The 15,237-nt window shown below is 46.0% G+C and overlaps 1 protein-coding gene and 1 long non-coding RNA gene across 3 annotated transcripts; one reads left to right on the top strand and one right to left on the bottom strand.

The window, feature by feature from the left end:
* Nucleotides 1–378: 378 nt before the first annotated feature.
* On the bottom strand, nucleotides 379–961 carry LOC124681375. Of its 2 annotated transcripts, XR_006995852.1 has the most exons (3): nucleotides 916–961; nucleotides 546–638; nucleotides 379–467 (listed from the first exon to the last, which is right to left on the bottom strand). It is a non-coding gene; the product is annotated as an uncharacterized LOC124681375 (long non-coding RNA). The 2 variants fall into 2 exon arrangements; XR_006995851.1 differs by lacking the exon at nucleotides 916–961 and having other exon boundaries at nucleotides 546–734.
* Nucleotides 962–4,604: 3,643 nt separating this feature from the next.
* Nucleotides 4,605–13,143, top strand: LOC124681377. Its single transcript, XM_047216298.1, has 6 exons — nucleotides 4,605–5,186; nucleotides 5,281–5,383; nucleotides 12,325–12,380; nucleotides 12,548–12,712; nucleotides 12,785–12,898; nucleotides 13,042–13,143. The coding sequence occupies exons 1-6, from the start codon at nucleotides 4,605–4,607 to the stop codon at nucleotides 13,141–13,143; spliced, it is 1,122 nt and encodes a 373-aa protein (XP_047072254.1).
* Nucleotides 13,144–15,237: the final 2,094 nt, after the last annotated feature.

The raw sequence follows: 15,237 nt of genomic DNA, 5'->3' as shown, positions 1-15,237 counted from the left end.
ATGCCCAAAACCATGGGAAAAAGCAATTTTCTAACCTAATGTTCAATTGTAGGAGACTTGCTATGGCCTTGGTTGGAGACGGTGCATCACCGCCACATGTGACACCTACTAAATCTCCAGCGAGACCTAGTTTTGATGTGCCTTCAAGTTCAAATGCTTGCAAGAAAAAATTAACTCCAAGGAGGAGGAAATAGTGATTTTATTGCGTCGAGACTCTGTTTTCAATTTTAAGATAGATGTTTGATGTTTTCAATGGCTGGAGAGCAGGTTATAACTACTAATATTTATGCCGAAAGGTTTCCTGGAAACAAACAATTATTCAACTCTTTCTAAAGAAGATACCTGCTGATATGGTGTTCACTCTGATTTTGTCTTTTCGACCTGCTTCATAAGCAAGAACCTACATAGAACATACTCTGGTATCGCTCTCAAGTGCTGCCTTAGCTGAACTCATGCCACCACCGTACCTACAAAGCAACCACCAAACAGAACATAAGTACAAGTAATTCACTTTATAGCCTCGAAATCATTAGAAGAAGATTTACCCAGGAATAGTCCTTTCTGAAGCAATGTGAGCTTGGTCACCTCCCGTTAAATATTGGAATTAAAGAAGAAGTGCAGGAACATGTTTGCTATCACTGAACAAAATAACAACAATTTCATTAACAAAATGATAGCATATGCTTCCAGGGATGTGCATTACAGGCAACAGGGGAAGTAAAAAACAAAGTCGAACACATCTATTCCATATAGACAAGTAGTAGCTGTGCACACAACGATTTTCAATTGAGAGGGATGGATTTCCATCTTGCACACATGCGTGCTTTCGGTAGTGTCTATCCACTCATTCGATTCAGCAGCAAAAATAAGTAAACATCAACAATAATAGATCGAGGGGAAGAAGAGATAGCTTACCGGCATGGCAGCAGCTAGTTGGGGATGTAGCTGGGAGCAACATATCCAAAAGGTGGCCGGCGGCAGGAGCTTGTGGACATCGCCGCGAACATCAGCTTTCGGAGGTGTCGCCGGTAGCGGCTTCGGGTGGGCAGCGGCAAAAGCAGCTCGACGCAAGCGATTGCCAGCTCTTCCTCGTCGCAGCAGCCGCGGCTGCTGCCGAGCACCACCATGGCTCCATTTTGGGAGTCCCCGCCCGGCCCCAGTACCACGGGTTGAGGAGCTCCACTGTCTCCCCTGCCATGGGAGCTCGCCGTCGCTCGACCGGCCACGGGACGAGCGTGAGCATGGCGGTCGGCCAGCCGGCGCGGACCTTGGCACGTTCCCTCGTCGGATGGTGCTCTCCCCTGTGGTCACTAGGAAGAGGAATGGGGAATAGCAGTGGTTGACCGAGCAAATGAATGGGGATTTGATTCGTTTTGTTCATCGGTTCAACTAGTTCCAGCTACATACGTACGATATTTCACAAAGTATTTTGGAGTAAAAAAAATTAATAGAGCTGTAAAGGGAGGAATAGGGCAAATTATAAAGGAATGAATGTAATGTGTGGCAAATAGTAGAAGACAAAGTAATGTGTAGCAAATTATAAAGATCCAATGTAATGTGTGACAAATTATAAAATATCCCGTGCAAAACAGGCTCAAACGCACGGCCTGAACTTCATTAAGGTAGAAAAACATGGCTGAGGTAGCCGAGAGCAAAGGTTACACCACTGTCACAAAGCAAAAGCCCCAAACTATGTAGGCATACAGGCTTAAACGCACGGGGTGACTGGCAAGGGGGGCCGAACCATGGAGCAACCATAGAGCTTCAAACCACTTGCTGGGAGCTTAGGGCATCTCCATCGGCGCGAAGCATTTCGGACGTCCAAAATGTCTGTTTGCATCGCGCGGCGGACGCGAGACAGATCGTTTTTGTCCACGCGTCCGTTTGCACCTAGGGGTGGCTCCTGCGGGCCGACGCATTTCCGCGTTTGCATCAATTTATGAAGTTTCCAAACAATAAAAATAAGGAAATCAACAAAGTCATAGTTATTACATTTAAATTTTTAAAAGTCTACATGAAAATAAGAAGTATTTCTCTAGACATGATCTTCATGGCCAGCCAATGTCCGCTGATGCTCAATCAGATCCGTTTGCAGCTGTTTGGAGACGTTCTCGTTAGTGACTTCTACATTCCTATGTAGATAGTCCTGCCAAGATGAAGCTCCAGAAAGTGGCGCAACCAGCTCACCTTGGAATTCCCAGTGGTTCTCATTGCGGCCATCAGGACGCTCTTTCTCAACGATCATGTTGTGCATGATCACGCAGCATGTCATCACCTCATGCATGGTCTTCAGCGACCATGTTCTTGTCGGTGACGGACAATTGCCCACCGAGCTTGGAGCACACCAAATCCGCGCTCCACATCTTTCCTGCAAGCCTCTTGCATCTTGGCAAACCTCCTCGTCTTCTCGGAGTTTGGATTACTGACAGTCTTCACCAATGTGGCCCAGTCAGGGTAGATGCCATCAGCAAGATAATATGGCTTGTAATATGCATTTCCATTGATCTCATAGCTCAGCCGGGGAGCTTTGCCTTGCATGAGTCGGTTGAAAACCGGTGATCGGTGCAACACATTGATGTCATTGTTGGAACCGGCCATGCCAAAGAATGAATGTCAAATCCATAAATCTTGAGATATGACAGCTTCAAGAATGACAGTTTTTCCCTCCTACTACTATGGCGCTGCGGCGGGACGGCGGCGGGTGGGGTTGGGGGTGGTGGCGTCGCACTAGGGCAGCAAAGAAGGGAAAAAAGAAGCAAATCGAAGCGGTCGATTTCGCTGTCCCTGACATGCGGGACTGGGTAAGAAATGGAGGACGCTCCGCGCGACCGCCGAGCGTCCGCGGAGACGCAAACCTGGCGCATATTTAGGCCAGGTTTGCGTCTCCGCGGACGGCCCGATCACTTTGCATCACCCCGCTGGAGCAGGCCCCAGACGCATTTCCGGTCACGGCGGACAAAAACGGTCGCTCAACGTCCGTTTGCGTCGCGCCGCTGGAGATACCCTTAGTCCATCTACAACAGAGGATCGCATACAAATATTTTGTATCCGTGGTGATTTCTGTGGTCTAAAACAAGATCTAACGGTGATCCTCAAACAGATAAAGGTCCATTTTTTTATTTCGTGCGACCATAAACATAGAGCAAATTTGGGGCAGGTTTGCGGTTAAGTGAACATGTAGACCATTAATGAGGAGAGAGCATGGCCCTGGTTTTTGATGGGTCCTACCATGGAATGTGGCCTACAAAATTTTGTCTAAACTTGTGCGTTTGTGTCATTTGTGTTGCGCCGAAATTGGTTTTCAGCGTCGGTTTGGGTGCGCAGTTGATGGGGTAGTGAGAGTTGGTTGAGGGAGGCTCGAGATTTCTTAGCGGCGCGGTGCCGAAGAGCATACTGGCCAGCAGCTGGAATCCGTGCAGGGGAAGGCAAAGTAGGGGAGGTGTGGGAGAACTTCGTTGTTGATTTAGAGAGGTGTGAGAGCTGACCATGGGTATTTTTTTGAGCGGTTCACCGCGGACTTACCCGCAAGAAGTGTACCATTATCTCACATCATTTTTTTTCTACCCTTATTACTTCAAATTACTTTAAGCTTATAACTATTCATCTCTTCATTTTATTATGGCATTTATAAAGTAACACTACATCTACAGACTCATTTTTTACAAAAAAAGCTGACTTGCGGACAAACGTGGAATCACGTTAGGCATTTACACCCCCACATTCACGGGAGGGAAATCAAATCAGGCCAACCACATGTTTACACGGTTTTCCGTAGGCTTAGTCCATAGCATTTTTGTATTTATAATCACACAGACTTACAATCGAGGAGGTGAAAAGAGTTGACTTTCTCCTTTACTTTTATATTAATATTACTCTTTATGTCTCACAAATGATGTCTTGACAAAGTATTGTATTTGAGTTTTTATCCTATATATGTTCCACGTTTTTTTAATAAATGTTTTAAATACTACCAAGATTATTTTTTCTATATACTTTCAATACTGACATGCATTACTTACTCATATAAGGGCATGTGCAATGGTTGATAAGACTGTCTTATCTTAATCCTGCCACGTAATCTAGATATAAAACATGGTGTATAATGAATTATTTTTTAGTCTTATCTTTAGAAACGAGATATTCTAAATTTATGGTGAGAGATATTGTGCTAAGAGATCATCTCTTAGCTAAGAGAAGGCAAAACCCTTTTTTATCTTTATCTTTCCTCCATCTCAGCGTTTATCCTACGTGGAACTGCTAAGATATCATCATTGTACATGTCATAACATGAACGACATCAAATATATGGTAAGGAGCCGTGACGAAGCACGAGCATTCAACTAGTCTGGCTAACGATCGGGTATGTTTCCGGTTCAAAATTTTCCAATCACAAGTGGAAGTGTTCCCATATCAAATTTTCCCAATCTAATCACGGAGCGCGGAGATACCATGACTTAATCTAACAATACAGATATGGTGACCTACTATCGCCTAGCATTACGACCTATTGCAGGTAAAGATTGTCCGATCAAAAAAAAGACCTAAAGGAACCCTGCATTGAAACGGGGACTAACCTTTCCCTAAACCCTGGACGTCGCCTTCCGATGACAATCACCGGCTGCTCCGACAGTTGGCTGATCGCCCTGTCGAAACCGCGACGCCGTGCGCCGGCGCCGGCGCCGGCGCCTAATCTCCGCTTCCCCGTCATGTTCCGAAGCAATCGCGCAGCCTTGACGCCACCACCGACGACTGTCCATGACGACCCTGGACCACGCGAGATCCCCCTTGCTTTCGCTGTGCTACTCGCCGCCGCCGCCGCGGCGGCGGCCATCCCGCATGCCGCGATCGCTGCGTCCGGTGGCTCCATGGGCGGCCGCTCGTCCTCAAGGTCGTCTTCTTCAACATCCAGAAGCTCGTCCTCAAGGTCCTCCTCTTCATCATCCAGAAGCTCATCCTCGTGGTCCTCCTCTTCAACACCCACCAGCTCCTCGTCCTCTTCAACATTGAATTTGTTCGACTCTTCGAAGACTCACGAATCGGTCGGCACAGCGGCGCCTCCACAACCTATGACTAAGGAAGAAATCACCCTAGTCTTCCAAGTGTGTGCGGCGTTCATCGGTGTCATTTTCCTGGCCCTCGCTGTGTGGCACTACAACCGGCCGAGGATTACCGTGGTTAAGCTCCAGGTTCTCCTGATTTCCTTTAATTCAAAACCCATTTTAAAAATTGTCTTTGTATAACTGTGATAATTCTAGTCAATGAATTCCGCTGCAATTTCAGGTTGCATTGCTGGGCTTGGCAAAACCGTTTCAGAAGGAACTGAACGACATTGCTGAGAAGGTGGAGGCTTCCAACCAGCGCTGGTATAAGTTCATATTGACAGGTGACTCAACTTCTATGCTTTTGGGATTCTAGCTACTGTTGAAATATTGGGCCCACTTTTAGTGGCCCAAATTAGATTTCAGTTTTTCCTATAAATCTCAAAGCCCACATAGTGGCAGCCTTGTGAGTTTGAGCCCAAGTTGGTGGCAGCTCACTAGGGAGTGGCAAGAGGTGGGAAGTTTAGTCCCACATGGAAAGTTGGGAGGAAGTTAGACCACCTTATAAGGTGGGTTGTTCCACCACTAGTAAGTGAGTGAGAATAGGAGTGCTACACGCGCGCGCTCCTCAGTTAGTCGGTTCGGGTCGCCTGTAACCGACTCAAAACGTTCGTGCGACGTGGGCGTGGCCCACGTTGCCTAGGGTTTCCCGAGCCTATATAATCTCCTGCCCGGCTACCACATAAACACATCCGATACACGAGTTAGCGTTTCCCCTCTCTCGCTTGCGCCGCCACCATAGCCTACTCCATCCCGCGTGCCGACGTGCATCGGCGAACGGGAGAGCAGGTCTCCGGAACCGCTCGTCCTTGCGATCTCGTACGGGAGAGGGCGAATTAGGTTTTTGGGAAGCGCTCGCGTGACTGCTCAAGCTCTTCATCACGGGTCGCCTTCCGTCCAAGTCGGGCGGTGCTGCCTACCGCCGTCTTCAACGCCGTCTACTACGACCCGTCGTCCCCGTCATCAACAACGTTACTGCTGCAACATCGTCTGCTACACCTTCACCGCCACCTCCACCAGATCGGTACGTGCGACCTATCTCGATCCGTTTAGCGATGGATGTTGTACTTGTTTGCTCTGCTACTCGTTCATGGTGATCACTGCATCTAGTATGTTCGAGTTTCACATGTTAGTAGTTACTGTTGTCATGCTTAATATTATGGAATTAATCATGGAAATTGTACCTAATTATCCAACAATCCAAAAACCGAATTGTAGGCAATTTCCTGAGTTAACAATGGCTGGTTTTTCCGATGCACTGAGGCCGGATAAGTTTACCGGTGTGCACTTTAAGAGGTGGCGGTATAAGGCCATGCTACGGCTTACTCATCCGAAAGTGTTCGAAGTTGCCGATGGTTTACACGAAGGAACTATATCTGACCAAGATCAGAACAAGTTCAAGGAAAACAATACTCTCTTCGTCGGATGCGTTCTAAGTATTCTTGCTGATCGTACGTGTGATGTGTACATGCACTTAACGGATGGTAAAGAGCTCGGGATGCACTCGAATGCTAAGTTCGGTGCAACCGATGCGAGCGATGAATCGTACATCATGGAGAGCTTCCATGACATCGGGATGGTTAACAACCGTTCGTACTCGAACAAGCTCATGAGATACAGTGCATTGCGAAAGAGCTTGAACTCCTTAATTGTGCCTTACCTGACAAGTTTGTGGCTGGATGCATCATCGCTAAGTTGCCCCCTTCATGGAGGAACTTTTCCACAACTCTCAAACACAAGAGACAGGAGATATCAGTTGAAAATCTGATAGCATCTCTTGATGTTGAGGAGAAAGCTCGGGCTAAGGATAATGCGAGAAAGGAGAGGGTCAGTCTAGCGCCAACATGGTGCAGAAGAAACCCTACAGCAAGAACAAATGGAATAACAAGCCCTCCTTCAATAAGCCTATGAAGACTACAACCTTCAAGTAGAAGAAGATGATAAACAAAGCAGATCTGAGCTGCTTTACGTGTGGAGAGACTGACCACTTTTCTAAGGACTGTCCAGAGAGGGCAGACCGCAAGAAAAAGGCGAGGCAAGTCAACACGGTGACCGCTAGCAATGCTGATGGGTACGGTAATCTCTTTACTGTTCTTTCGGTATTTCAATCTCCATGTTGGTGGATTGATACAGGTGCTAATGTTCATGTGTGTGCTTACATATCCATGTTCAGTTCTTACCAGGTCGCCCGGGATTCTTCCGTCTTGATGGGGAATGGGTCACATGCTTCTGTTCGTGGTGTTGGCACGGTAGATCTGAAGTTCACTTCGGGGAAGATCGTGCAGGTGAGGAACGTGCAGCATGTCCCTACTATGAACAAGAATCTCGTTAGCGGCTCCCTTCTATGCAGAGATGGGTTTAAGGTTGTTTTAGAGTCGAATAAAGTAGTTGTTTCCAAGTTTGGACAATTTATTGGTAAAGGCTATGAGTGCGGAGGCTTGTTCCGCTTTTCGCTTTCTGATTTCAGTAATAAGTCTGTGAACCATATTTGTGGCAATGTTAGTGATGATACCAGTGTTTGGCATTCTCGTTTATGTCACATTAATTTTGGTTTAATGTCTCGGCTATCCAGTTTAAGTTTAATTCCAAATTTCACCATTGCCAAAGGTTCTAAGTGCCATAGTTGTGTGCAACCAAAGCAACCTCGGAAGCCTCACAAGGCGGCCGAGGAGAGAAACTTGGCACCTCTAGAACTCATACATTCTGATCTATGCGAGATGAATGGTGTGTTGACAAAAGGTGGAAAGAGATATTTCATGACATTGATTGATGATGCGACTAGATTTTGCTATGTTTATTTGTTGCGAACTAAAGATGAAGCTTTAGACTACTTTAAAATCTATAAGGCCGAAGTTGAAAATCAACTAGAGAGAAAGATCAAGCGTCTTAGGTCGGATCGTGGTGGCGAATATTTCCCTAAAATCTTTGATGAATTCTATGAGGAACATGGCATTATTCATGAGAGGACGCCTCCCTATTCACCCCAATCAAACGGGGTTGCCGAGAGGAAAAACCGCACGCTGACTGACTTGGTGAATTCCATGTTAGCCACTGTTGGTTTATCTAAGGCATGGTGGGGGGAGGCTTTATTTACTTCATGTCATGTCCTGAATAGAGTTCCTAACAAGAATAAAGATAAAACCCCTTACGAGGAGTGCGCTGGGAGAAAACCATCACTTTCATATTTGCGCACATGGGGACGTTTGGCGAAAGTCAATATTCCAATTACTAAGAAGCGCAAACTTGGACCAAAGACAGTGGATTGTATCTTTCTAGATTATGCTCCTCGGAGTGTAGGATATAGATTTTTAGTAGTTCAATCCGAGGTACTTCGATATGCATGTTGATACTATTATGGAATCTCGTGATGCAACATTTTTTGAGAATATGTTTCCTATGAAAGATATGCATAGCATTGCTAGAATTTCTACGAGATAATTCCTGAGTCTAGTACATCTAATGAGTATTTTGAACAATCACATGAGAATGTTACTGAAAAGGATGACAATGAAGCTCCTAAACGGAGCAAGAGACGAAGGATTGAAAAATCCTTTGGTGATGATTTCATTGTGTACCTTGTGGATGATACTCCCACGTCCATTGCGAGAGGCATATGCATCTCCGGATGCGGATGACTGGAAAGAAGCTGTCCATAATGAGATGGACTCGATTCTTTCTAATGGAACTTGGGAGCTATCGGAACGACCCCATGGATGCAAGCCTCGTGGGCTGCAAATGGGTGTTCAAGAAGAAGCTAAGACCTGATGGTACTATTGAGAAGTACAAGGCGCGGCTTGTAGCTAAAGGCTACACACAGAGAGAAGGCGAAGATTACTTCGATACCTATTCACCTGTCGCTAGACTTACCACCATTCGAGTATTACTGTCCATGGCTGCCTCCTATGGTCTTATCGTTCATCAAATGGACGTAAAGACAACTTTTCTTAATGGAGAGTTGGAAGAGGAAATCTATATGGATCAGCCTGATGGGTTTGTAGTAAAAGGTGAAGAAAGAAAGGTGTGCAAGTTGCTGAAATCTTTATATGGCCTAAAACAAGCACCTAAGCAATGGCATGAGAAGTTTGACAGAACTTTGACTTCTGTAGGCTTTGTTGTCAATGAGGCTGACAAGTGCGTTTACTATCGCCATGGTGGGGGCGAAGGTGTTATACTGTGTTTGTATGTGGATGATATTCGATATTTGGTACAAACATGAAAGTAATACACGAGGTCAAGTCTTTCTTGTCAAAGTGCTTTGATATGAAAGATCTGGGAGAAGCTGATGTGATTCTGAACATCAAACTTATTAAGAACGAGAGTGGGATTACTCTAACACAATCCCATTATGTTGAGAAGATCTTGAGCCGATTCGGCTATATTGATAGCAAGTCTTCTCCAACACCTTATGATCCCAGTGTGACATTACGCAAGAACCGGAGGATTGCCGTAGATCAACTGAGATACTCTCAGATTGTTGGCTCACTCATGTACTTAGCAAGCGCGACTAGACCGGACATCTCTTTTGCTGTTGGCAAGTTGAGTAGGTTCATGTCAAACCCGGGTACTGATCATTGGCATGCACTTGATATGGTCATGCGCTACCTATGTGGTACAATGAGTTATGGGATTCACTATTCAGAGCATCCAGCTGTGCTTGAAGGATATAGTGATTCGAATTGGATCTCTGATGTAGCTGATCTCTACGCCACTAGCGGGTATGTATTTACCTTTGGAGGTGGCGCAGTGTCATGGAGATCTTGCAATCAAACCATATTGACGAGGTCAACTATGGAAGCAGAACTTACTGCTTTGGATACAACCACTGTTGAATCAGAATGGTTGCGTGAGCTCTTGATGGACTTGCACTGTGGTTGAAAAACCTGTTCCGGCAATCCTTTTGAATTGTGACAATCAAACTGTAATTGTCAAAGTGAACAATTCTAAGGATAACGCGAAGTCATCAAGACACGTCAAGAGACGTTTGAAGTCTGTCAGGAAATTGCGAAACTCCGGAGTAATAAGTGTTACATATATTCAAACAGACAAAAACCTGGCAGATCCCTTTACAAAGGGACTATCACGTAATGTGATAGAAAGTGCATCGAGGGAGATGGGTTTGAGACCCGTTGATGCTACACCATAGTGGTAACCCAACCTTTGTGATCGGAGATCCCGTGAATTAGGACCTGGGAAGAACAAACTAGTGGTTTAATTGAGGAGAGTATTATGTAACCCTCTCTATGTGAACATGCACAACTCTCAATTGCTGTAAGGCAGGTTGGCAACAAGCCTTAATGTGTTTATGTTGGCTATATTAGCAAAGATGCTGGTCCTACGAGCATTCTTGAAATAACACACCTATATGAGTCTGATTGTTAAACGTCGCAATCTATGAGATTTGGGTGATCTCTAGTAAACTCATGAAGAGACCACGAAGTATGACGCATATGCTTCACCCGCGGGGTAGGCTACGGCAGCCATGTACTGGTCATGACTTTGAGTGAAACCCTGTTCACGCAAAACTTGCAATTCAAGGCTTAGTCCATTGTTCAAGTGTGAATGGATGTAGCTTAAGGTTCTAGGCGGAAGTTCAACTTAACAGTCTTCGCTGAAACACTGGTATATAAACAAGCAGTGAGTATTGGTAAATCTCTAAATGAGGATTTGAGATCTGGTGGGGGATTGTTGAAATATTAGGCCCACTTTTAGTGGCCCAAATTAGATTTCAGTTTTTCCTATAAATCTCAAAGCCCACATAGTGGCAGCCTTGTGAGTTTGAGCCCAAGTTGGTGGCAGCTCACTAGGGAGTGGCAAGAGGTGGGAAGTTTAGTCCCACATGGAAAGTTGGGAGGAAGTTAGACCATCTTATAAGGTGGGTTGTTCCACCACTAGTAAGTGAGTGAGAATAGGAGTGCTACACGCGCGCGCTCCTCCTCCTCGCTCGCTCGTCTCGACTCGACACGACACGTCACGTCACGACGCGCGCGCCGCGCTCGTGGTGAGTGGATTGAGCCTCGAGCCGAGACTTTCCTTACTTTTTGCAGCTCAGGAAAACGAACAGAGTCCTAGACGGACGCGTCGCAGTTAGTCGGTTCGGGTCGCTCCGGATCGTGGGCTATCTGTAACCGACTCAAAACGTTCGTGCGACGTGGGCGTGACCCACGTTGCCTAGGGTTTCCCGAGCCTATATAATCTCCTGCCCGGCTACCACATAAACACATCCGATACACGAGTTAGCGTTTCCCCTCTCTCTGCTTGCGCCGCCACCATAGCCTACTCCATCCCGCGTGCCGACGTGCATCGGCGAACGGGAGAGCAGGTCTCCGGAACCGCTCGTCCTTGCGATCCTGTACGGGAGAGGGCGAATTAGGTTTTTGGGAAGCGCTCTGCGCGACTGCTCAAGCTCTTCATCACGGGTCGCCTTCCGTCCAAGTCGGGCGGTGCTGCCTACCGCCGTCTTCAACGCCGTCTACTACGACCCGTCGTCCCCGTCATCAACAACGTTGTCATCAACAACGTTACTGCCGCAACATCGTCTGCTACACCTTCACCGCCACCTCCACCAGATCGGTACGTGCAACCTATCTCGATCTGTTTAGCGATGGATGTTGTACTGTTTGCTCTGCTACTGTTCATGGTGATCACTGCATCTAGTATGTTCGAGTTTCACATGTTTGTAGTTACTGTTGTCATGCTTAATATTCTGGAATTAATCATGGAAATTGTACCTAATTATCCAACAGCTACCGTTGTTTATGTGACTAATCTGCATTTACTTACATCCCTCTTGTGTAACTAGCTTTGAGTTGGAGATAGAGATAGCATACTGGTGTCAATTGTTATTCAAATGCTAACAAGCTAGTCTTTTTTAACCGTATTTTTTTCCGAATGTTTTTTAACCGTATTTGCTTTTTGAACCATTTTTTTTTTTGTTCTTCTTTCAAGCTTACCCTCATTGAGAATCATTTTCTAGTTGTTGTAACATATAGAGAGAAAAAGGGATTAAGTTAGCACGTACAACATAGAGTTATCTTCAGTACAAAGTGAAGGAGTACAACTTCTTCAACTGAACGTGTTTTTGTTGTAGTCCCGCAGAAATAGATTGATAACTAGAAGCAGGGATGATCTAAAAAAAAACTAGAAGCAGGGAATTCACATTAGCACCAGTCAATTATTCATCAGTACCAGTTTGTTTATCCCGTTCATGCTATGGCTCATTATGCAGAGACAGTATCTTCCTTGAGCCGTCACAATGACTGCTGCGTCTCTTCGAGCTTATCAGTAAGAAACACGCACAATTCCATATACCCTTTGGTGATACATATTGTTTATCAGTCTATGGGAATTAAAGATTCTTTCCCTAATAGATGGCAATTAGGACTTTGTATACAGTCCCCTATATTTTAGCTTATGGAATCTTGTGATTTTGCTGTTCCATTTACTTTTAGGTTGATGTCAAAGTTGGAGAGGATTCATGGGAGGACTGTTTCGATAAAGTTGCTATTGAGGAGAGGAGCAAATTTGATGAAGAAACGCTTTGCAACTTGGATGGGGTCAAGAGGAAGAAAGCATACTCCAAAAAGCCAGATGGCTTCAGAAACGAATATATAGTGGTAAGTTGACTTTATTCACAGTAAAATGCTTTGCAAACAATGCATTTTTGCGATGATTGCCAAATTATACAGGTAACCATCCTAGTCGCTGCTGATGGAACATTGAAGTTTCCAAAAATCAAAAGACCCGCTGATTTGGAAGCAGTACTGCTAAAACTTAAATCTATACCTACAAGAGAAATCCAGGTATGGAGAATCTTTCCTATCTATTTCATAGTTCACAACTGTTTCGAAATGTATGATCAAGATAAGCGAGCGACAATGTTTTACATGCCATTTTCTTCTGACATTGCTGATAATTAATTTCTAACTTCTGCCTGCTATATCAGGGCATTAATGTCTTATGGACTCCACAAGAAAAGGATGATGTTCTTTCTGAGGAGAGGCTTCTAGCGGATTATCCTTATCTGAAGCCCCTGAGTGATTACTAGGACGTACGTTTCTTGGCTGCCATGGTATAAAATTTACGTCAGGGAAAAACTACATATAAAAAAAGGGAATGGTAACTCATGGTAGTTTTGAAGTTAAGTTAGTAAAAGATTGCATCGGGACCGCAAACTCCATTTGTGCCGCATGTATGATAAGCTCAGCTTTAGTTCTGTTTGGGTAATCAGTATTGTTTTCACTATCAGGTTTGACCGTGAGGCTTGTACTAGCCTGCTGATCACTGACGCAGTGTGTAATCACCTGTCATTTATTATTCGCGAAACCACTGAAAATCATCGATTGATTCAGTCATGAGAAAAAACTTTGGAACTGTGTGTAAGACGGCTTTCCAGTTAAGCCTTAGATAAGCTGAACTAAACTAATTTGATGTCTCTGCAATAGCTTTATATAACTAAATAATTTGATGTTAGTTAATGTGACGAAATTGTAGATCTTGGACAATGTAGCTAAATTAGGATACAATTAGCGTCACGGTTATTACATTTGGTGGAGTAGCCCCTTGCTGGTACTTACATGTGAGCTCAGATCAACATTCTCGCTGCATCTTCCTCAGCAGGAGTTAATAGCATAAAACCACCACTTTGATGGTAAAATTTACTGTGTACCACCACTTTACGTTGGCGGAACAAAAACCACCACATTTTGCTAGATTTTTTCCCGAATACGCTAATCAGTAATTGGAAGCGAATTGACACGATTTCTGACTTGCCGACCCCACCCAAGATGCTGACGTGGCACTTCACAAACGGAATGAGGCGACGGCCGTTAACGAATTCCCGTTAAGCATATCTGCATTCTGCGATCAATAATAGTAGTACTATTTCCGTCCGGCAGTTAACAAAGATCTGTGACGGGCATGTAAAAAAAAATCTGTGATGGCCCCACGACTGGGTCGTCTTCTTCCTTCCCGTCCACCCCCATCGTCTCCGGCACCGCCGAGCGCCGCTGCCGGCGCGCTCCTGCTCGCGGACTACCGCTGCCGCAGGCCCCTACCTCTCGTCCTCCACAACACGAGTGCTGCCGGCCCCTGCTCCACTTGTGCGCTCGCGGCGGCCCAGCCATGGAAGAAAACTGCTCCTTGGTGCCGGGTATGTGAAGCTCTCCGCGTAAAAAAATCCAGCACCACAGTTCGGCCTCGTCGTCTTCTCCGTTTTGGCCGAAGGAATCGAGCCCTGGTGATTCTAATCGTCGGCATCGCCATCTTCTCCGCGTCCGGTCAAACTCGATGTGGTCAATAATCTCCCTGCCTGCGCGAGAGGATGGTGCCCTTCCGATGCTGCCTCCCTCAACTCGCCGCCCGGACCAGATCAAACCACCGCTCGCTCTCCTCCCGGAACCGCGCCGCCGCCATGTCCAGTGTCTGCCGACGGCTGTTAGCAGGGGGCATACTAATTGTGAGGCACGGGGCGGGGGGCGCGCTGGTGGGTGGAAAGTACGGCCGAGGCCTGGCTCGCGTTCGCATAGCTGGTGGCCTCCTGGCCGGCTGCGAGGACAGAACCGCGCCGGTAGCCGTCGGTGCCGGGGATTTCTCGGGCGAGGCTGAGGAGTGGGCGGAGGGGACGACAGGGGGTGAGATTTTTCCATTTTTTTTTCATATTATCCCAAGATCTGTGCTGGCCCCAGCACTGGCCGTTAACAGCCGTCACCTCCTTCCGTCCGAAAAATGACACGTCAGCATCTTCGGTGGGGTCGGCTGGTCAGAAATCGTGTCAATTTGCTTCAAATCGTCCATTTGCGTGTTCGGGAAAAAACCTGGTAAAATGTGGTGGTTTTCTGTCCCGCAAACATAAAGTGGTGGTATACGGTAAATTTCACCATCAAAGTGGTGGTTTTATGCTATTAACTCTCCTCAGCAGCTTCTCTTTCATGTGTGCTTCTAGGCACTAGATGTTTAGGCTCTGGTTTCCAGAGCACCAGTCTTTGGTTTGAGCTTTGTTGTAATTCTTACTATTAAATTGCAATAGGTGACTGGCTGGTGTCACAAACGGGCCAACAAATTATTTCTATAGGCCCATCGCGTTGGCGTTCGTGCGCCATCGTATACGGATCGGTATACGACTCGTGTGTGTCTAGGTAGG

The sequence above is a fragment of the Lolium rigidum genome, unplaced genomic scaffold (assembly GCF_022539505.1).
Source record: "Lolium rigidum isolate FL_2022 unplaced genomic scaffold, APGP_CSIRO_Lrig_0.1 contig_41079_1, whole genome shotgun sequence".
In the NCBI taxonomy this organism is placed as follows: domain Eukaryota; kingdom Viridiplantae; phylum Streptophyta; class Magnoliopsida; order Poales; family Poaceae; genus Lolium; species Lolium rigidum.
This window is presented reverse-complemented; position numbering and strand designations above follow the sequence as displayed.